A 24,370-nucleotide genomic window follows, 5' to 3' on the forward strand; every position below is an offset into this window, starting at 1 on the left:
AGGCATATATCAACCCTGCTCTCTAACTTAAGAGGGGTGGTATTTCAAATTGGCAGGTAAGTAGCTGGCCCCAAGTGAGGAGAAACAGCTGCACACAGTGCTGAGGTTTGCAGCTGTAACAAGAGCTTGTCTCTCCTGTAGCTACCCCTCGCTTCCATGGTCAGCCCTGCTGCCCCAGGTAGGCTGGAGGTTGTGGCTGCTTGAACCAGTTCAGGAAGAGAGGCTGGCAAGGAGGATGGAAGGAAGCAGAATCAAACAGAAATGGACCTTTAAGGTCCAAACCAAATATTGTGAATATGTGGGAAAGCTTGGGAGAGGAAAGAGGGAAACATTTGGGAGACAGCAATGGGAGGGTGAAGGCAGGGAAGGGAACTCTTGCATCTATCTGGCCCACACCATTACAGTTAGGTTGGAAAGAGGAGCTGAAGGGTAGCGGAGAATAAAGTAACATGAACATACAAGACTGACATTTCATAAGTCCAGTGCTGTACTGTTTCAAATGGACAATGAATATTTACTGAAAAAGTGAGGCTCTGTTAGTTCAAACCAAGTCTGTGTTAACTAGAACTGGGTGTTCAGGTAACAAATGCTAAACTCAGTCAATATGGACACTTCAGTTTGATTCCTGCCAATGACACCAAACACACTTATCTTACAGTTTAAATCCACATTTTAGTTCAAGCAGCCCCCTCTGGTTCTTCCACCAGCTTGCAGACTGCTACAGTTAAATCCAGGTTACAGCTAGCAGCCAAAGGTAATTACTTTCTAATGCATGTTTTGTTTTATTTGTAAGGGACTTGGGAAAAGCTCTAAACAATGGCTTTGGGGAAAAAAATTGCATTCAGCCACATCTAAATGATATCTGTGCTAGTTGGACGTCTCTCCTATCTGATGATGCTTCTCAGACTTGACATTTACCTGCTGGATCAGAAAAGGGGGCACTGCTGAGCTGGAGATTTCCCAGGAGCTTTTGTTCCCATCCAAACTTCTTCTGGCCACCTCTACTGATGAGCAAATTGCTTGAGTCTGGAGCGGTACCTCGAGGTGTCTTCTCTCCACTGACTAGAAAACAAGAAATCACAGATTGGTTTATGGCTGAGGGGGACTGAGTCAGTATGTAATCCAAAACTGAAGCTAAAATAAGGGCTGCAGACTTCTGTGCTGAGAGTAAGAGCCTGCAGTCACAGGATATAACATTATTAAAAGAAATGGGCAGATTTACTTTCCATTGCTGGCACGGAACTGAGACAAAAGGAAAATAAACAGGAATAAGGGGTAGGCAAAACATTAAGTGAATGAAGACACAAAGCAGAAATACAGAATAAAATCTTTACCAACTATTACAAAATTTTTTAGCCAGTAAAAGTATGAGGAATTTTCTTTAATTCTATCCTAATTTTAAGGTCTCTTTGAATAGTGGAATTTGAGGTATATTGTACTTATGCGCAGAAATCAAGAGGTATTACTGCATAATACTCATTATGAGAGACTCATGCCCCAGGCAATGCAAATTAACGTAACACAGAGCAGATGAAACATTCTGACTGCAGAAGTGGTTTGGAGGTTTTCAGTCTGAGCAGGGCTACAGAGGTCACAGCTTCAAGCGCAGGAGAAGAAAGGACACACTTAAGTTCTGGTGCTCAGCCCAAGGCAGAAGTTTAATTTGTTCAGAGCAGCAATTCTCCAGCCCTCATGTAAGTTGTTGGTCTGAGGTACAGAGTAACAGATCATTGAACACATTTACAAATTAAGCAATTCACTATGCATGAGATTATGAAAGATGAGTCAGACACAAACGTTTAATAAAAATCTACATGTGGCATCAGAGGTATAGACTGGGCATGTTCTAGAGGCCAGTCAGTCACAAAGCCAGGATCAGAATCCAAATTTTTCCCCAGAGCAGTAGAGTGTGAAGATCCTAGTTTCTGATTCAGACTTAAATGCATGTCAGTCTAAATAAAATAACCTTGTTCTAATTTAACTGGAGTATTGTGCCCAATGTTATTGCAAAGTTAGTGTCGATCACAGGATGCCTGTCTTTTCCCAGCCAGTGTCCAACTGTCATTCATTTTGATAACTGTCACACAGCAAACCAGGTCATGTGGAAATCTGTAATCACAGACTGGCTTCTGCATCAGCCTGCCTGGATGGGTGATGGTTCTGCCTCAGCTGGAAGCTGATCTCCCACACCCTGTGTCTCACTACCCACTTATGCCAAACTGGGAACCCATTCCCCGCTCGGCTCCACCAGTAAGGGGTGCACCTGAATGGGGTCCTCTGCCTAAGCACAGTCATTTCTGACACAGACCTTTACCTTTAAGGAGTCTTTTGAAGGTGATGATACCCAGCCCATTCTCCACAGTTTCCAAATTTCAACTGCATGGCAAATAAAAGACAAGTTGCTTGCACAAAAAGGGAAACTTACTTGTTAAATAACAGTCCAGACTAAGGGAGACATTGTCAAAAGCAATAATGGCATCGGAACCTTCTTCCCATGAAGCGGTGATCTGAAACCAAAACCTGCACAAATTAGAAAAAATGGGATTAAATTCTGCTAAAGAACGTGAAATTCAGAGCTCTTCACAATTAAAACAGTTTTTGAATGGTGGAGAAAAACTTTGCACATATAAAAATATTAAATTGATAAGAAAGTATTGTCACTTCTAACAAGGAAAGATGATCTGAGGAGGGGAGAGGGGAGCTATGCAGTAATATAGGTGGACAGAATAAGAGAATATTGCCCCTCTTCCCTCCAAACAAACAGCCTGAAGGAGGCAGAAGAGTGTGCATGTGTGTTGTCAGAAAACAAAGTCCCCTTGATTCTGGCACAAAAATACCCCCAACCAAACAAACAGACCCCTAAGTGATTTTATTTTCCCAAGCTATATACACCCTAAAGCGTTAAGAAAAATAAGTAGGCAGGGCTCCTGAATTTGGAGCTCCTAAAAGGAACTAGCAATCAAAGGCTGGAACCATTTTAGAAAGTATTTGGTGTTGATGTGCTCTGTAGGAAGCAAAGGATATCTAACAGCCCTGGCAGTCACAAAATAGAGGAACTGACACTGGGTAGTCCACAGGAAGAGCAGAACTTATTATCCCCTTATAGAAACTGAGGAGGTTTGCCTTAAATCACTTCCTGATTTAAGGAAAGCTGTCTTTTGCCAGGAAGTTATGCCACTCTTACCTTTCCAGAAGAAAGATCCCTGTAAATTCACCCTCAGTGATATTAAAAGTCAACAGGAAGAGCAAAAATTACCCACTATGAAATACTTCAAATCTGACAGTATATTGACCATGCGTTAATTTTGTGTACTCGTGGATTTAGGTTTCCTCTTAGCTTAGCAAGTTCATGTTCTCTCAATGCATATCTGCCACATAAAATCATAATACTCTGCTTAGGAAAGAGAACAATTTCTGAAAGCAGCCAACCATAGCTCAGCAGTCAGATACAATGCTCAGAGGTTGCATCAAGACTATAAAAACATGAAACTATCACATGATGTAGAACAAGCTGCAAGTGAATACAAAATATTATTTAAACCTAATTCTCTGTTGTAGCTTGATGTTTTATGCCAGCAGAAGTTAAACCATTTGTGGGTCTCTTTAATGTAGATCTATTGCTGGTGCTTCCTGCTCTTTTAGAGATAAATGTTCAGACAGAATGTGGATTCTTGCAGGTGTTTCAGTTTAGACAAGAAAATGATGACAGAACAAGCTATTTTTGAGGAGCAGCACTATTTATTTCGAAAGGCTTTAGAAATGCTGTCTTCTTCCTTACAGCAAGGATCTAAACACCTGCAGAATTTTTTTCTTCTCACAGACTCTAGTCCTTCCTGCATGTCACTGGGTGTGAAATATTTTTTCTCAGCTTTGTGTATGTTAGCATTCTTACATTAGTCTTGGTGATACCTATTGCTTTTAAATACCACCTCTCCTTTACCAGCAAGCCAACCTCAAAACCAAAATTTCAGTGAAGTTGCCATGGTCATGTTCATATTTGCTGTGGGACAGCATATTCCTGTGTTTTCAATGTAGATTTTGACTGAGCCTCCTGACTCTGTCAACAAATGTAACCAACTTCCACTTTGATCTCAAGCACAGGGCAGCTTTCTAGAGGGGACAGTGAGGTCTGACAAAAGCTAAAACAGGCCCCAGGGATATGTGTGACCTCGAGGATATGTAGATTGGAGTGTCATGGTCTTCTGCAACTGGTGTTCTTGCTAAGCTACAGCTGAGGACAGTGTCAGAAAAGCTGACACAACCAAAGCAAAAACCTCATAACAGAAATAAACTCCTGTCAGCCTCCCAAAGGTGCAAAGGGTTTATAACAGACCACAACCCACTCAGTACAGAAAAGATTTATATAGTTACTATGTTCCTCCTCCTTTATTTCTGGTAAAAAAAACAACCATGTTCCAACACTGAAATTTCTCATTCCTTGGAGATATGCATGGTACATATGGAGACTTCTCCAAAACAGACTTTTATGTTCTAAAGACACGAGCAGCTGCCATGAAAGAGCAGGTGACTGACACAAATAATAGTGGATATGGTGAAGAAAGAGCATCCCTAGCATCAAAGGAAACTCCAAATTGCAAGACACAATTTTCCTTGCTAAATGATCCACCTTTATCACCTCAAAAGGGGGCAGCTGCAACCATACAAACCTGAATATCACAAAAGCATATTTTTGTCCTTCCCAAATCCATAAAAAGGGCAACTTCAGTCTGATGCTGACAGCAGTCTCACAGTTCTTAGTTGGGATACCTGAAAGCCCTTGTGGGTATGTCCAGGAGGAGAACACAAGGGAACATAAAATCCTTGGATATTAAACTAGCTTATGACTGAATTTTGCCCTCCCCCTGCCTCCCTCCCTAATTTACTCTACAGCTGACATCCCACAACACTTCAAGTGGAATTACAAGCTCTAGCATAAACATAAACTGTTCAGTTTGAGACATGCCATACAAGACTTAAACAAAAGCTGTTGGACAGACACAGTGGGCTCTGATCTTTCTCCTGCAAGTCACAGTGCCAGCAGCAGAGATGATTGAACTGTGTGTGAAACAGAAGCACCAGAGGTCACATTCTGCTGTATAATGGAGAACCAGCACCTACCTCAGGCTGTAAAACACTGACTCAGCAGAAGCTTCTCCTTCCCTGTTGTGGGCTGCTGAAATGCCCAGGAAGAGGTAGGGGTGGAACCTTAGGAAATCAGTGCCCTGCACACAGTGACCACTGGTGATGCAAGGAAGGGACCAGGTCTGGTGCATTTGAGCCTGTCTATTTCCTCAGGATGCACACTAAATGCCACTTGGAGACAGGGACTCTGATGTCAATTTATGTTTGTAAGGTGTTAAACTGAGGCTGCAAAATTAATTACAAAGACAAATAAGCAATTCCACTCTGTCAGCTTTTCCCTCCAGTACTGCAGACTTTATCTCAGGCAGCGTAAGAGACAGATACTTTTGCAAGGACTACGATGCACCTTCGTTCTGCCTCTAGGCAATGAAGCACTTCTAAAAATATCTTCAGGCAATTTCCTTGGCAGAACCTAAGGTTCATGCCCCAAGGTGTTATGCTTTGATGCACTTTTCATGTCGTGCCTCTTCAGTCAATAAAGGGTTGTTCTTAGGAGAATTATCAAATGTTCAGCTCCTAGGACCTTGAAGGCATGATACAAACCAGTATTTCTGTTGTTGAAGGGAGTGCTGTGTAACGTGCCCATATCAGAACACAATAGGTTGCTTTTTATTTATAGTTCAAGTTAAGAGACAGCCTTGCTGATTTCACTTGCTGGACCACTGGGACCAGAACTCTTGAAAAATTTTCACAAGTTCACCAGGGATGAAAAGGAATGACAGAAATGCCTCCAAAATACGAAAATTCTGTGAATGATAAACAGTATTAGGACCATCAGTGCTGCTTTGGTTGCCTATTAATCTTATTTTTTGCTAACACGAAAGCAGTTTCAGTACAAACCTTCTCTTGAGACCCGCATTTCTGCAACAAATAGTTCATCATTTTATCTTCTCTAGTTTAATGCCACTATTAATTTAGAAATATGATGTCTTTCAAATTCCATTGAAACAAGATCATCAGTTAACCAACATTTCAATCATTAGCTTTGGTGGCTTTAGCTTAATGGGCTAATTAAGGAAAATTTAATCAAAACTCAAGATGGAAATGTCACACATCAGTGAGATGGAAAAAACTCCACAGACAAACTCATTCCCTTGCTCCCTCTTTTTTTTTTTTTTTTCCTTTCTGTTTGATCCCTGAAATCAATGAAATAATGAAATAATGAAATAACTCCCTCTGACTTTGGTGGGAGCTGATAATGAAGCAGCAATGTTACTGCAGTGACTCAGAACAATGCTGGAGGTGACAATGTCTCACGGGTGTTTGTGCACAGATCAAAGAGGGGTGATGCTGACTGCACACCCACTATCTCCACTGGTCCCAGCACAGATACTGGTCCACAGCCATGCACACACACACACTGCAGACACTGATGCTGCAGTGAATAGTTAGAAAAGAATATTCCTGAAGGCAATTTTACAGGAGCAGCCAAATTACTGCTGGCAAGTTTGTCACGACTTCGTTGCTTAATAAATCCCAGCAACTTCTTCACATGGAAGCCAGATCCTCATCAGATAAATGTGTGTTCTTCATAGGAATGAAGGTATGGCAGCCATGAAACACTTTAATGACTTGGATATTAGAAAAATTATGACTTGAGGACTGGTGGAAATTACTTCTTAACTGCATCCTTTTGCCCTACTCAACCTGGAGCGCAGCTAGAAAGAGGATTCTTTAGATGTATGACAATTGGGAAGTACAAGTTACATCCTGTAGAGCTGAGTGTTACCTGAGCTGCAAAAGCAAACATACAAAGGCCTTTAAAAAAGAAATTCTGTTTGAGGCAAATAGGAAATGCTGTACCAGGGGGACACCCTCCCCTCCTTGTTTCAGTCTCCTCTCTGGGGAACATCAGCTTCTCTGTTTGAAGGATACAAATTTTACACAAATTCAAAAACTGCTCAAGGGTGACCACTGCTCAAATATTTCAGTCACAAATAAGAAACGGTACAAAATGAAATTTTTTTGGTTTGTACCTTTGGCCCCATGTGTGAAATATCAATCCAGATGTACAGTTCTTTGAAAGCATAATTTGACTCAGCTAAATCTGACCAAAACAGGACATCAAAGCTCCTAGTCTGTAACCTTCCCATTTCTCATGTGTTTTGAATCTTGGGTTTTATTTCAGTGTGGTCAGTGTTTGAGTTTGACTCAGTTTGTCTCATCACCCTGCGTTTTCTCTTCAGCTCCTTCTTTTTGATTACTTTTGTTTTTCTTGATTCTCACAGAAGGCTGGTTCTCCCCCAAAATATTTGAGGCTTGTTAGAGAGGGAAATGCAGAACTAAAAGTGTGAAAATATATTTATAGTTATGTTGGTATAGCCTCCATGAGGACAAACTTTTGCTCATATCACCTATCCCTAGATCTTCATTGCACGTAAATGTTAGGTTCTGCATGTATTTTATCTTTTCCTGATGAAAGGGAAATAAAAAACTCATTCTTATTGCATTGAAAACCTCTGCAAGCTGATTTTGTGCAAATGCTGCAGCTCTGTCCCTTCAATAACTACTCTGAATTTCACCTAAATATTGTCCCTGGCTCCTACAGACAGTTCAGGTTTTCATTATCCAGACTCAGGCAGCTGCCTTCATGCCATTATTTTAGAAAGGCTCATAATAATTATTTTTTTTCTTTTTATCATAAAAGACAGGGATTATTAACCAAGATTGAACGTTAATCTCCTCTGTACTCAATCCCCCATGCAGTGACACGAACACAGCATGTCTGTACGTACAGATCTCATTTCATAACTGGGAATGTTTTGCCTCTGATGGAACTGATTTCTCTCTCTACCTAGCTCAAATAATTATGGCTGAACCTGCTTGAAACCGAGGTAGTCACAGAATGGAGAAATTTCAGGTCACTAACCCTTATTACATTTGGGTTCCCATTAACTTCTCTGTTACAAATGATGCATTGTTAGCTCACTTCACAAAGGAATACTTACTTTTTGGGATAAAAGACACATTTAGATGAAATTAGGTGATTTGGAGAAATATAAGCATGTTAACCAAACTCAGAGAGGCAGAATTACCATGCAGGAAGTTACTTAATACCTAGTAATAAAGATTAAGATTCAAAGGTGTTGTTAAAGACAACCATGCATGTACAAAATCCGTCACAGGCACTCTGCACACTGTCACCAAAACCCTCTTTTCAGATGCACAGAACAACATTTTCAGAATAATTCTTTCAGGAGGAGGACAGTCACAGACAGACATAATTAATGCTAGAGAGCAGAAGAGCAGTGATCTGGTTGTTAAGGTCTCACTGCTTTTAACAAAATAATGTGTGGCCACCTCGGGGCAGCACAGCCTAGGCTTGTTGGGTGGACGCAAGACAGACTGAAGAGATCTGGGGGCAGATTGAGCAGTTAATGTGTATATGTGGTAATGTGTAGAAAGACATATGACCAGCTAGGGTCCCTGTTTCTTCTTAGAGAATGGGAAGAAAATTTAGGAATAACATGAGATAAACAGGCCCCTGGGTTAAAAATATTGCCAAGAGCCTTCCTTTTCCTTTTCTTTCCAAATGGGAAACCTGATGCTCAGAAACTTATAAATAAATTCTGAAAAGGGTGACAGGGAATGACAGAACAATGCAGGAAAAATTCCTGCACAAGAAGAGTGTTTAGCCACAGCTGGTGGAGACACAGGGGTATGAAATGAGACTTCTTTTTACTGCTGCAGTGAGTGAGAGGGTCCCCAGGTGCCGTGGCTGCCTCTGAGACCGGAGCTGATGAGGGAGCCAGACAGAACAGACAGTCTCACTCCCATGGACCAAAAGAGAATCCCACATGGATGTGGAAACTAAAACCTAATGAGAGCCAGTGTAGTTTGTAAAAATCCAGCAAGTCAGAAAAATTGGAATAGGTAATGAAGCCAGTTAAAACAAAATAGAAAGTGCAGTTGTTGGGACTTGAATTCTGAGTTCTTGCAACAGAATATCACCCTCTGAGGTAACTGCTGTCTGTGGGTATTTCTGCTTTCTTCCTCAGCAAGCTCTCATCCTTACCCAGCCTTCCAGGTAAGTCACCTCACTGATCCCTTCCAACATAATAAAATTCTCAGTCAGTGCTCAGGAGAAGGTCACCAGCAAGAAAATAATTTTGAAGCCCTCTAAGCACTATGGGACCAAAAGAAAATTGGTTTTTCACTTTCTGAACATGCTTCCCTGCTAGAAGGACATGGCCCGGCCTTGCTACCAGTGACAAGGCAAATGGTACTGATATTAATGACTGAAAATTTAATTTCTAGGGACCTCAAGTAAACTCCTATTCCATCCTCCACCTGGCCACTACTAATAAAGACTGGCTAAAAATTTAGATGTTGTAATGCCAAAAAAATTTAAGAAGAAAGGAAACCAAAGAAACCTTTCTAACCAGTAAACACATTTAAATTCCTTTTATATTTCTACACAGTCTTCTTCTGTCATGGGACTGCACTGAGGTGGGACAGGTTACTATTAATATTAGCCAATTTTACCAAATTCCCCTTACAGAGGTTAAAGTGAAATATTTTTAACGAAAAGGAAAGGGTTAGTAGAGAATATAGGCCTTAAAATACCATAGCTAGGCTGGTCTGGCTCACATGGAATCCACTTCCAGGCAACTTCAGCCAGGTGGTAGAGGGACCCAGAGAACTTTTAGTCTACTTGCTGCTCTACATGGCTGGTCTCAGCTTCATCAAGGGAGCAAAAATGGAGATTTAGAATTTGTTTCTTAAAGCATTAATTTTCCAGTCAGGCTTCAGCCTATTAGAGTTAATCCTTTTCCACCTCTCACACTGCGTAGCAAACAGTTGCTAAGTGTTGGTGATAATGAACATCAGCCTACAGCAAGCTCCAGAGAATCACTTAGTTACATGGGATTGTATTTTATCTATGTGCTGTACCTTGACCACACTGTTTAACTAACACAATGTCTAATTATTAGCTACACAAATCACTCATCTTCAATTACATCAGGCTTCTGTTTGCTCTTGCTGCCACATTCACACAACATTATCATTACTAAAATTTAAATTCACATGTACTAACTAAAAGAAAATATATAAAAAAAAGCAAGCTCAAACTACCAACTACAATATAGTTTTCAAGACTGTTTCCTACTTTTTTTCTGTGAAGTTAAAAATGAACAGCCCTTGACAGACTTATCACTTTTCACTGGAAAACAAATTTTCCATCAAGTAAAACAATCTTACAATAAGGTGGTTCTCTATTCCACTCTCAATCCAAATGTTGCAGTATTGCACTAATGTGTAAATCCCAGTAAGTAAAATTAACCATTTCTCTAGCTTTCACTAATCTGTGCAGATTATTTGATTTGCAGATAATGCATCCTTTAGAGAAGGGCAAGTGGCTCTACAGGGAATAACAAATCACAGCGAGGATTGCTCATCCATGTTGAGTACATCTCACTGGCAACTTAAAACACAGTGCCTCTGTTGCCTTTTGCCTCTGGTAGGCACAACCTGTTCTTCCAACAGTTTAAGGAGCTCTTGCCCACAGCTGTCTTCTTTAATGACACATCCTTGACCAGGCTCTTGGCCCTTTCTCCCCCATGCACAAGGATCCTGAGCATTTGTAACTGGATTACAACTCTGTTATCAACACAACACATAAGCTCTCAGGATTGTTCTGCTAACACCTTTCAGAGCAAAAGGGGGTAGATAACTTCAGGAAGATGTAAAGTGCCAGCATTACTTCAGCTTCTTCCAAGTCCATGCAGAAGAGGTAAGACCTCACACAGGGTGAAATTGTGCTTGCATGTGTCCAAGGTTGCCCTGACTAACACAGAGCTAGAATTCTACTTACTGTCCCTCAGTCACAATTTAACTTCTTTGTCTTACTCCTCCCTCTTTTCTGTTATTGCCAATTCACCTGAAATGTTCTAGCTGTGATTTTCTGCCAAAGTATAATTTCTCCCAACAGCCTGAGGCATATCAAACATTTAAGAAATGTCTGTTTCTAAAGATAGAGCTGATCTAATTTCTTGGAAGTCTTCCTAATGATTCTTTGAAGTGCTGTAAGCCAAACATGGAAATTATGGCTAAGCAGCTTTTAAAGAAGCATGCTTTTGAGCAGTTTTAGAGCATATTATCTTGTTATTAATAACACTTTCCATTCAGTTTCCCAGTCACAATGGAATATGCTTTAATTTTGTGTGAAACTGGTACACTGGTGTGCTTTACTCGAGAGCTTTACTTCTGTAAGGTGTTTGAAACTTTCAGCTCCTCCTGTAGGAATATCTGCAATGTCATGGTTCTAACACAGACCCTCACAGCTTCTGACACAGGAACCAATTAGAAAAAGACAGACACAGCAAGCTTTCAGCAGCACCAGCACTGTGTTCACATCAATTAACTACTTCTTACAGTTCAACAAAACTGTCATTTATCTCCATTTATATACTGAAGTCTCACTAGTACCATTTTGGTGTATACTTCCATAGAATTCCTTCCTAATCTGTACAGCAGTCTATATTTCCTAAGAAACAGGTTTTGAGATGGCAAGAAAGATGCTGGCAGTATTTTCAAGTCTTACAGGAGAGAGACTTGGAAATATGATCTTTCTTCCCAGGAAAGAAGCCTTTCTTCCCAGGAAGGACTGGTTTCAATTAAATCAATCTTAGAAGAAAAATTCATTAACATAGCACAGTTTCTGTGAATAAATAAGGACAAAAACTTTTCAAGAGACACCAAAATTTCAAAGTGTTCCATGCTTATGTCCTAACCTACAACAAACTCCATTCCTTCAGGGAACCCTTCTGTCTTTCTCTGTAAGCAATGGGGAAGTAAGTGTGTCAGCACCTTATACATAATAGTCAGCACCGTGTTATCAGCTGAATCCATGATTCCTCATGAACCACTGCTAGCCTGACTCCTAAGATCAAAGTGTTCTCTGCCTGACTCTGCAACCAGAGAGAATTTAAAGGAAAGCAATAGTACAAGGGTACAGAATAATTCAGGTACAAAACATTCCCCTGGCAACATTAGGAAATAAATCACATAAATAATAATGGCAAAATATACCATTCTTCAAAGGAAACACAGCTGAAGGGAATGAAGCAACCAGGTATTTTTACAAATGGTGCTTCACCAGTGACTGCACAATAAGCTTAATGCTGGCATTTTTTACACCTTTGACGCACTCATATTAATTATACATTCAGGACCAAAGCATTGGCAATGTCCTTGTATTTGCAGCCTACACGCATCCCCAGGTGCCAGGAAGATAAAAGACATACTCATATAATGTTTGTTCAAAGTTCTTAGAAGACAAACTACCCCTTAATGAAATCCATTAGTTCTAGGGCACAGGTTTCCAAAAAGACAAGGGACACCAGTGTTCACAACACAGATGGTAGATGCAGATCTTGCAGCCTAAGGGCCAGGGCAGCAGGAGGTGAAATATGTCTGTGCCTTCTCTGGAAACATCACATGTTAAAAGTAAACAATGAACAAGAGTATTCCCTTAAAGATCACTGGCAAGAAACAGCTAAAACAACACTCTAAATAAGCATATGCTACCAGATAAACCTTCTGTGCTTCAAGCCAGAACAGAGCCATGATTGGCACAGCCCTTTATCAAGGTGAGCTTCTGCTACAGCTAACACAAAGATGCATCCCTGCCTGATTTTGCAGCAGGCTCTTTTCCCACCTCTTCACCCTCAGAATTAGACACATTGAACACCAGGGGCTTTGATACCCAGAAAAAATATCTATGGAGCTTACATCCAACTCTCACACACCATGAGAGAGCACCAAACATGCAACATAGAACAGCATGCAAAGAGTGTGGTTCCCAGTCAATGAAAGGGAGACACAAGTTTAAGCACCTTGCTGTAGACTACCCATGGAATCAGTTTTTGAACCAAAACTCAGACTTGGGAATTGAAAAACTGTGTGCTTTGCCCAAAATACTCAGTTATTCTCATTGCCTGCTTCTAACAGAAGATGCCTCACAGAGGACAAAGCACTTCTACCTAAGGGAACAGCTTCTAAGAGCAATGCTGGCCATATTCATTGCCAGGTAGCTAGTGCTGACAGGATTGATCATCATGCAGGAGAATGAGGAGACTCATACCTATCCAGTATCTCTGGGAGAGGTAAGATCATCCACTGCCATATTCCCAAACCTTCGCTGTTCTCTGAATGCCAGAACATCCAGCTCTGCTCCTTTCCTGTCTTGTTCTCCACCAGCATCAGGGATACATTTCCCAGCAAGACACCATGGATGAGCCATGACATTCGTAGCTAGAAGAAATAGAACATATGAGATTAAGCATCACAAACATTATTCAAAAGTGAACAAAGTTATCAATTCTTCTTTCCTTGCTTTCCAATTACAGAAAAGGTGATTCTCCCATACTTAAACTCATGTCATCCCTATAGGAAACTCCACAGATATGGAAGCCTGTGATACTTAGTATATGCTATTAAACATTGAAATGACTGGCCTTTTTTCTTTTTTTTTTTTTTAGAGTCTAAACAGTCTGTTTTAGCTTTCACATATGTGACTAATTTTACAGGGATAAGATTGTACCTCTGTTTTGAGCAGTTCAAAGACTACACGCCCCTAAGATGCCACCTAAGAGATTCACGTAAAGACTAACAACTTATTCAGTAATAAACTTTTATATTCCAGCAGCAGTAGCAGCAAAAAACACGGGGAGAAGATTGCAATAAGCAGGCATCACTAGTAATCACATCCTCATCCCCCAGATACTCTTTGCAAAAATCAGTTTTTACTTTCCATCCAAGTTTCTACAGATTTTTCAATCAAAGCTCAGTAATAATTTGGTGGGGTTTTTATTAATTAAAATACTGCAGGGAACCATTTTTCTAACATTTTTGTTATGATAATGTAATTGAATCCATTTCTATGCATTTATCCCTGTATGTAAAATTATTTCATGTAGTTTTCTCATTTTATGACTTTCTCTCTCTCACTGTATAAAAAGGAAAACAATTCCTTCCACATTAGGCTAGTTTCACAATCCATACTATATGGATATAGTCTTATTTTCTTGGGAAAAAGATGAGGAGCTAGCCTTTGTTGATAAAGACCATAAGTAAAATACCACATATATTGTATTCAGGAGCTGGGTTTCATCTCAGTAACCAATGGGTTTTATCTCAATAACCAATAGAGGTGTGAATGCTGAAAGAATGAGTTTATTAAAGCTACATTAACGATGGATGTTTTGGACACAAGAAAGTGTTCAGCATGGTATCTAGTATCCATACATATTAAATAAAGCACTCTATTTTTTAGCACTTCAAAGCCACCACCAAAGTCAGGAGGCTCGGAATTAAGTTTGTATTTTACAAAGGAACACCTGATAACATTACTTCCTTGCTTTGATAGCACAGAACATCCATATCCATTTCTCAGCATAAAACAAAACTGATAAATTTTGCTTGCTGTTCCTATGTCATGGTGTAAGTTTGTTCTGGCAGCCAAATCAGATGTAGGCATCAAAATGACAGAAGTGTTGCGATTATTCCTAGTTTATGATCACAATTTTGGAGTGGGTGGAACAAAATTCTGGATATCCATTGTATTAATTAGCAGTACTGAATTTGGGTAAACACTACAGCTCATCTGCCTGTCTCCAAAGTTACAAAGAAAAAAGTGACTTTGTACTGAAAAACCGACAGAGACTGAATAATGTAGATGGGGGTCTTCTCTTTCTCCAGTCCAAAAATTACTGGATTTGCCTGGAATCAATTGTACTGTATAACCCAAGGATTGATAGATGTACAAACAGATATGACAGTTTGTGTTTGTGAAAACATTTTGTTACATTACTTTGGCCATACATTCAAAATTGATGTGTAGGATTTTGAGTGGTTCAGCAAACCATCACAGGTGCCCACAGCACTTCTGGGGACAAGCTGGTCAAGCCTGGACACTGGTCAAGCCTGGACTCTGGTCAAGCCTAATTTCCAGCTCACTCCTACCCCAGTTCCAGGATAGGATTCATGGAGTCCCATGGCTATTTCCAGAGTCAGAAAGTGGAAATCACAACAGCAAGTGTGAGAATTTTCACCTCCCAGACACTACAGAGAAAAAGCAGTTGAGCAGGATGGCCAGGAACTATTTCAGATTCACAACATGATGGCCATGGAGGCAGCTGAGGAGGGCTGAGCTCATACCCAGCAACCAGAACCAGCACTGGTGAGAGAGGCTGCTGACAAATGTTCATGGTGTAGGAGGCTAATGCTTTCCAACTTGGTGTCTGCATGGTTACTCCTAACAGGTGACAATCAAGATGAAAGAACTTGCTGGGTATTCTACATTTTCAAATGCCTACAAAGTGAGGCCTTTTTTTGTGTGAATTTAGGTGAAAATTTATACCTTTCAGACCCAATAAAGTAATTTCCCTGGAGACAAAACTGATCAGGACTAAACCCTTTGTTCAAATAAGTTTGGAATGCCAGTAGACATTTAAAACCTTCCACCTATACCAGGGAAAGCAACACCTCTTACTGAGAGTCCACACGTCCACTTTTAGGACTCAAGTGCCAACTCCCTGTGCAACCCACTACGTGACATTTTTTAATACAGGTGAGTTGGAACAACTTCACTGTGCCATTTTGATAGTTTAAAATTTGAGAGGTAAAGCTCCCACTAGGCAGAGGCTTTGAGACTTCTGTCTCTTCTGGAGACCTGCCAGAAAGTAAGAGGGAGCATCTACATGGTCAGAAGTGAGGGAAGAACAAGCCTTTGATAGCTGTTAACGTAACACTAGAGCAAAAGCTGAAGCAACTGATGAATTGGAATGAATGCCTTTGCACACATGTCAGCTGTTTGAAGGAAAGAAGTAGCTGGCAATAGATGTGGGAGATCAGCTCATTGGCAAAGTGCAATATGCAAACTCTAATGAACTGGCTCTGAGTGAATCGACTGGCACTGTGTCCAAATGGGCATTTTTGGCTGTGATTTCCATGGTTTCTAATCCTCACAGCAGGGCAGTCCAGGTCTTTTCACACCTGCTGAAGTGAACCAGAGCAGATGATGAGCTGGATACCACAGTAAAGACTTCTGAATGGGGCTGGCATTCATTCGGTTGAATACAGCATCAATGATGGCAGATGGCACTACACACACAGTGCACCCTGCAAGCAGAGCAGTGGCACATTTGGAAAAATCTAAAGCTGGGCTGTTGGTGGAATACCCCAACATTATGCATCAAACATCTCCCTCCGTGTTAAACTAGCAGTAAAATATTCAGAAGCTAGAAACATCACTGAGAAATTAATTAAGCATAGAAGGTAGGCAGTGGCTCAATGGCACCTTGCTTTCTGGCTTTAGAGCCCACCAGAGCTGGTGATCAGCTGTTCATATGCAAACCCACTGACTCAGTAAATGAAATGGTCTAAACTGATCAGGGGAAAATTAACAGGAGGGAGAGCCCATGGTAAATACACAGCATATTGAGGCAAAACTCAGGTCGGATGTCTACATGCACTGTACTGCGAGAACCATCTGGAAGGATGCCTTCTGAGCATCCCCTTAGCCTCTGAGTTGGTGGAGTTTCTGAACTGACAAACAGGAGACTCAATTCATCCCAGAAAGAAAAAAAAAAACCCCAAAAACTAATTCTTATCAATATCAACAGGGCTTGTCAGGTGAAGAAAAACAAGGAAGGTAGATTTTCCAGCACAAGCTGTATAACTTCACCACCACTTGAGAACTGAGACTTCCATTTTACTTCCTTTTGCAAAAAAAGATAAATAAAATACCAAGAACCTTCTGGGTGAAGTTTGAACTTGCTGACACCTCTGAATCTACTTTAATGGCTAGAAACATTCCAGCATAAACTATCTCCGAGATGCCTGACCGAGGACCAATGACACACACTTGCAGCAGCATAAATAAAACATTCTGCAGTGACACCCTGGAGAGCTGCTGTTTCTTTTTCCTCCCTTTCTGCATGGCAATGATGCTGACTATTAGCATTATGGTCCTACCTGGCAGGAATAGATACTTGGCTGTCTTTAACACAAGTGAAAAAGAAACTGGAAAATAAAAACATACTTCAAACAGGGCTTGGAGTAAAGTAGTTTTAAGAAGACAGAGAATCTACAGGCATTTTGCTCCCAAGGAACTGCAGTAGTTGGATCTCACTGGTGGCTCTCTTGGCCAACACTACCTCAACTCTAGAACACAGGTTTTCATCTTCTCAGACAGCACATTACTTAGTTGTGATGCCCCCAAGTCCTTGCTCCTTCCCTCCATGATACTTGCTCAAAGGAATTGCCCAAAATTTGCCTGACAAGGAACAGTGGATTCTTGAAATGCAGACATTTAGTCTCCTGAAAAATGTTACTGTTTCCTTGGGTCTTCTTCACTGGAAGGGAAACAGTAGAAATTGTTTTCAGTGCTGAATGCACTGACCCAGTGAATGTAACGCAGGCATTAAAGAAGCTTGGAAAACATCTCATTATTGACGAGAAACTCAAGCTGCAAGCTGGAATATGATTTGCACAAAATTAGGCAATAGCTGCAGACATTTTGCCAAGTCTCAGTAAGCTTTGTACATGAATATGAGCTACCTTTGACATGTGAAGTTTATCACACTGATATTTTTTTTTCTTACTAGAAATGAGAAATGGTTGCACACAACAGTACAAGCAAAGACATCTATTAGTAGTGTTCAGCAATTCAGACTTGGACTCTTATGAATAATAAAGAGGATCAAAAGGTCTTGTTTCTGGTTTTTGGCCAGATCTACAACAATGCATGATCAAGCTCTCTTGTAGTCTGCAGACACTTCTGCTTTAGATGAGGACTCAGGTGTATAAGCAAAAACCTTTTGTAAATTATAGAATTCTAATTAACTGATCTGATTATGTAGCTTTAAAATACGTAGGCAGGCTCATGTTTATATGAACAGATTCTCCCACTATTTATTCTCATATTATTTCTTTATTTCAGAAAATGGACAAAGAGAAAAATAAAAGCAATAACAAAAGAGAAAGTGTTCAGAATTCTGATGTCAGAGTACTGTGGAATGACCAGCATTCAAGAGATTTCAGATGCTATAGATCCTCTGATCCTGTGACACAAAAGCCAGTTGGGAAAGGGAGCAAGAGAAGACACATGACAGTGAATAAGCTGTACAAATTTTAAAAACAACATTTTAAAATAAAAAAGTATGCTAAGAATATTCTGCCAAATAAAGCACATGAAAGGCTGAGCTAGAGGCATATCTGTGTTGCATTTTTCATGCTCGTAAATTTTCAGTGTCAATGTTATTACCATGTATGCTTCTAAGTTATTTAAAGCTCAAGGAGTAGAGGAGAAAAGGAGACACAATGCAGGTGTAAGCATGGGGCTCAGAAGGCACTCAAGGAATGATTTATATTATTGACTTACATGCCTTGAAAATATGCAGCACTTCTGCATAGAAAAGAGAACTGAATTAATAAACAGAGAGGATGAAAACATCTTTATATCTGTAAACCTGACTGAGAAAGCAAACTTCAACTATACTGTTCTACATCAACATGTTATATTTATTTTCAAGAAAGAGTACATTTACATTCAAAAAGTAATTTCAGGTGTTAAAGAAATCTGGCCCAGTTTAGTACTAACTTACATAACATAATGGTGGCTTTCAACAAACAGCTAGTTGAAATGTCAAAATAACATCAGAAAAATATTTTCATTATTTTAAACACAGCCAAAACCACAAAACACATTTACTATCATAGGAATCAGTTTTCACTGTTTCCCAGCACAACTATACCCTTTAAAAAGTTTGACCTAGGGCCTACCAGGAAAATGAATTAATCTGGTTCCTAATCACAAAGCAGTCCCTCTTGCAGAGTCACCTTACTCTGTGGAGATGCATGAAATAACATTTAAGGCTAATTTCAAATTCACCCCCATGCAGACAACAGCAGCTCTGCTGTTACTCTCCTTCTCTGTGACAGCCCACACCAGAGCTGCACGCTCGGCTTTTACTTATCAGGCATGGCACTGAGATCCTGTCACAGATTCCCTTGAGCTGAGCAAAGCACAGCCTGTCTAAAAATCGTTCTCCAGTCTGCTCATGTTCCTGGAGTGACTTCCAAGCAGAAGAAGTAGTAACAACCCACCACAAAATGAAATCTTGCAGGATAGATGCAAGACTACAGCCCAGGCAGGTACAACTGTACCAGCCTCTTGGATGTCTTGATGAGACATGAAACCCACAAACATGCGTGTTTCTTATGACCGACAGGTACCACAACATCCTTCAAGGCCTGAGGATGCAGACATCAGGGAACATCTCTAAAAAAAGGAAGGAAAAGCCAGTCATCACATGTGACTGCACCTGTACAGCAATAATGCTGGACTGAGGGAGATGGGATTGCTTTGTCTAGACAGAGGGGTCAAAACTGAGTCTCCAGCTTTCACACAAAGGTGAGTAATCCCTGGGCACCTGCAACACTTCTGTCAGCTCTCTGACTTCTTTGTGAAGTACTGAGAAGAAGGTAGCCACGATAGTTTGGAAACTGTGCCCACCTAGGGGCTATCAACTGTGGTAAAGCAATTAGTTTAGCCATGGTGGAGTCTGAGATGACAGCACTTCCCTTGGATTTAATTGCAATGTGGTTTCCTAGGTTCCCAAACACCAGTACAGCTTCTAATGACATGCATATGGATTTCTTCTTCAAAATGAGGAAATGCCTATCCATCCCATGCTCCTCTTTGCCCTGTCAGCCTCGCACATGCCAATTGATTCCCACTTAGAGGAGGGGAATCTCAGTGTGACAGAAGGGAAAGTAAAGCTGTGCTTTACTGCTCAAGCTCTAAAAACTCTGCCTTTAAATCAGGCCACTGTTTGGCTTAATTCTTTGTACTTCATGTGCATTCCTATGCTCAATTACATCTGCTTTACTTCCAGTGAACTTTTACGTGTGGGTTAAAAGGTTTTCACTCTTGATTATTGTGACTGTTTGGTTCCAGAAGCATTTCCTGAGCTTTTTGTTGCATCTCCCCTCTCTGGCTACTTCAGGGTAATGGAGCATCACTTCACGGACTATGTGAACCACTTCCTGCACTCACCCAAGATTTAGTAGAAGTACCACAGCTTCCCTCTTCAATAAAGAGTGGGTTTTAAACACAGACTTAAAGGGGTCAATAAGCAAAGGGCTCTGCTGAAAGTGCAACATGAAAAAGATAACAAAGGCTGTCTGGACTGCAAACAAGAGAGATTCTTTGAAGCCAGGATACTCCGGCCAAGATTTAATATAACAACAAAAGAAAAGAGAAAAACTAACTGAACCAAGAATAAAGGGCAGCATCACAAACGGACTACTGTGACCTGCCAAAAGCACTGAAGAACAAAGAAAATGAAAATATAAGGCTGCTCAAAACAAATAGGAGTGAAGTGCAATACAAAGCTGTACACAAAGTGCAAGGCACATTAGGGCCAATCCCAAAAGTGTGGGAAAGTACAGGCTGTGTTTATTACAGTATCTCCTGTGTGCATTTTTATCTTTTTCCCATCTTTTGATGCATGTGGGGCGGTGCAGAGTAGGTGAGGCTGATGTTTCCTTTCTTGAGTTAACAAGGAGCCTCCCACAGGGCATGGAAAGGGCAGCCCTGCATGCTCCTGGTGACTGAGCTCAGGCTGCAGCGAGCACAGAGATGAGTGTCACACCAGTCCCACGCTCAGTGACAGCTCATGTGCCAAGCTCATCCGTGCTGTGGTGTCTCCAAGTGCTAACACCAACAGCACTGCAAACAGCTGCCCAGAACCTCAGCAGAGAAGGTCTTTGGACCAGGCTGGTCAGTCACCTCCTTTTCCAGTCTGCCACAGTGAAAGATTAAACAGCCAGGCTCAGGCAGGAAAAACAAGTTTAAAGCATTAGAAACTCATTGTGGCTAGCACCCACTGTGGACTGCTTGGCTGTTTCCTTATCAGCTTTGCATCCTGGTTTCATGGACATCCTGGCCAACCCCCAGAATCCTCCAGCCTGGTAAACAGCACTGTGTCAGGTAATATTCCTCATGCTGAGGCTGAAGTAATTAATTGCTATGAACACCTCAGGCTAAAAAGCAGGGTATCAGCTCCTGCTGTGGTGGGTGTGATCGGTCTAACATGACTGGATAAAAGAAAATTAGGGGATAAGCGGAAAAAATAATAACTTGGTTGAATAGCAGGTGCCCCAGATCTTCCAGGTAGCAGGGGAGAAGAAAGCTGGATGAGGATGTTTGTTGACCTCCTTGTTGCTCTCAGGAGAGAAAGAAGATATCTAAAGGATCATAAGAGCTGGATCAAATACAAGAGGAAGGGCAGATTTATGGCTGGATCTGATGGTGGAAGAATAAATAGGTCTAATTCACATACACACTTGCTGAGATTCCTTTGCAACATGAATTTTGAGTATTTTCTGTGGGATTTCTGCTGCCAGAGAATCTGTCCCAGTTGTGACATGCCAGGTAAAGCTGTCAGCAGTGACAGGTAAAAGAAAACTCATCTTTTAGTGCCTGAACTTGAGCCAGTTCAATCAAGAAGTGGCTGAAGGTGAATAAATACAGGACAGAATTATAGTATTTTCACAACCTCTTTTCTGACTATAATTTCACTATTAGGAAGTTTGTTGGCACCTGTTGGAGAAATAAGTGCATAGGGAGGCATATCTCCTTTCTCCTCTTCTGTTGTGTTGAGAAGTGGAATTAAATTATTCTGTGCACAGACAGATTGTTCCAGTAAAATAGAATTTGAAGCCACCAGGGACCCACTGAGAAGAGAAGCTTTTACACTATATGAAAAGGCAAGAGACAAAACCCTTGCCAAAACCCCTTCACTCTTTATTACCGACAGCTGCAATGCTGGATGCGTCCGGATGCCTTTTGAGTGCCAAGGGGAGTGACGGAGGTGGGATGGCATGTGAGCAGATGAAATACACGGCAGCCTCTCCCCTGAAGGCAAGTTTAATTATTTGCAGTGTTGTATACACAAGAAAAAAAATACACAGATATTGGGAAATCATTCACTGTGATTCCTGTGTCAGGTGGATTATGAAAAACACTCGCTCTTGCTGGTCCATGGCAGAGCAAGGTCTTAAAATATTCAGAACCTGCATACGCCTTTGTCACAGATGGGAGGAAAAACAAGGTAGAATATATTTCAAAGAGAGAGAACATGAATATATCAAGAGAGAAAAACCAGAGGCGCTTTGCTGTATGAACAGAGATATCCAACAGAAGTAAAACAAACCAAACTTTAAGGAAAAGAAACACCTTCTTCTGTGTAGTTTCATTCCTGAGAACTTTCCAGCACATCCCCTCTTGTTCTTTCTGCATTTTAAGATCACTGGAACAGATTCTTTTGTCTGTTCAGTGCTCAACCAACAAACAGCTGCACTTTGTTAGTATCAGTTTTCCTAAATCCCTCTGCTCCAGGATCCAGAAGCTAATGTGAGATTTCTGAGTGACCATGAAGATGTGAAATGCTTTAACTCACTAGGTGTGGTTCAAGGCCATAAGTCAGAAATAAATCTTACCAATGATTCTACAGCCTGTGAAGATACAGAATAAGAAGATGCAGACAGGTCAGCATTCTGAAGGTGCACTTTAAGGGTTAAATACAACTGACTCAGAAATGAGAACCACGAGCAAGGTTGTCTGGCAAGCCTTGATGTACTTGCATAAGCTGATGTCTTATGACTATCAATAGCTTTTCTGCTTGAATATGAACCTGGCTCCATGCTGGATTAATTTCTCTCTGCTGCTGCTAACTTCAGCACTCCTATGAAGGAGGCCTACACGAGGACTGGTAGGTTTGAAGTGCAGCAGTGTGAAGAGCTGCCAGCCCAAATCCCAGCTGTGCTAGAGAAAGCATGCACTGCCTTTTCTGAATGGCTCAGGGGCAGTCCTGAAGCCTGTTCTGTGTTGGATGTTGCAAATATAATGCTTGTTCACACAGTAAGATTCCTCCTCTCTGTGTTTATGTAAGGCTGGCTGCCCTTCTCTTACAGAATGCACACCTAATTATGAAGACTGTAACACATCATGTGATGCAATGAGGACAGGATATGATAGGTTTTTCAAAGCATATTTTGTGGCATTCAAGCAGATAACCATATTTTTCCCCTGCACAGTGGGCATAAATAGGTATATTTTAAAGAAAATAAAATCAGAAGTAGTGGTTGCCTTGCTACTGACCTAGTACCTACATTTGAAAACCTGAGTCAAACACACAGAAAGAGCTCTGTAAATTGCACAAGAAAAGAAAACATTATGACTTGCCTCACAGGGAGAGTTCCTCAAAGGAGCTGGAAATGCTGTGCTGGTCATGACAGTCTTTGCTACTGCTGGTGCCTTGCTGGTGTTAAGGAGGAGTGCACAACCTGGATGAAAGAGAAGGAAGAAGGTCAAACTGCAGCACTCACCTTTGCGTTTCAGGATTTGTGAAACCTGCCCCAAGCCTATGTTAGCTGGCTCCTACCATGGCAGAATTCCAGGGAGCAGAAGGCTTTTTCCATCTTTTAGGGATGCAGCTTCACTTACCTAACTAATCTGTGTACCTTACCCCACTGCTACCTTCTGTTGCTCCATGACTTCAAATCCATCCTCCTTGCAGGGGCAAATAATAAAGTGTATCTTTTATGAACAAAAAGTAACTTGGAAGAAAAGAATTTATCTTGACCAAACCCAAACAAAAGTACAGCTGTAACTCTTTGCTTCTTGAATAATTTGTTGTAAACAGGAGGAACAAGGGCAGTATTGGGTTTTCTCTCAAAAGAGAACTGAAAAAACCAACTTCAAGTGTTTGTATGAGAAGGGTTAGAAATGACTAGCATTTAGGTAGGAGAACCAAGTAATAGTAGTTGTACATTAAAGTGCAACTCAAGGGATCATGAAGCAAAGAGAAGAAAAATTAGGATGTGAGCAGGGGAAAAAAACAGCAGTACAGAAAAATGGAGAAAGTAAATAAGAAAATCAGAAAGCTAAAAATGGATCAGTATGGTAGAGGGTCAGGCAGATGAACATTTGGTATGAATTTTTTTAGAAGGGGTCAAGATCTGTATCAGGTGTCAGTGGTGGAGACTGAGGTACCACTTTGTACCCTCAAGACAGAAAGGGAGCAGGACAGTCTATTGCTCAAAGCACTTAGTGTGGAAAAATTGCATTTGAGAGTAGAAAGTTGGGATTTGTTTCACTGGAGGCTGAATATGTAAGTACACAGGAAAACTTGCCTCGTGTTTCATTCCCTCTCCT

General features: G+C 40.9%; 1 protein-coding gene across 1 annotated transcript in view; it reads right to left on the bottom strand.

Annotated features, from left to right (window-relative positions):
- Nucleotides 1-24,370, bottom strand: part of ALK (ALK receptor tyrosine kinase) — a 224,651-nt gene that overhangs the window by 45,683 nt on the left and 154,598 nt on the right. Inside the window, exons 7-10 of the mRNA XM_033513265.1 lie at nt 23,399-23,499; nt 13,229-13,398; nt 2,426-2,520; nt 919-1,062 (exon numbers count right to left, since the gene is read on the bottom strand). Of these exons, the coding sequence (XP_033369156.1) occupies nt 919-1,062; nt 2,426-2,520; nt 13,229-13,398; nt 23,399-23,499 (510 nt within the window). The remainder of the gene's footprint in view (nt 1-918; nt 1,063-2,425; nt 2,521-13,228; nt 13,399-23,398; nt 23,500-24,370) is intronic.

This window comes from Parus major, chromosome 3 (assembly GCF_001522545.3).
Source record: "Parus major isolate Abel chromosome 3, Parus_major1.1, whole genome shotgun sequence".
Taxonomy (NCBI): domain Eukaryota; kingdom Metazoa; phylum Chordata; class Aves; order Passeriformes; family Paridae; genus Parus; species Parus major.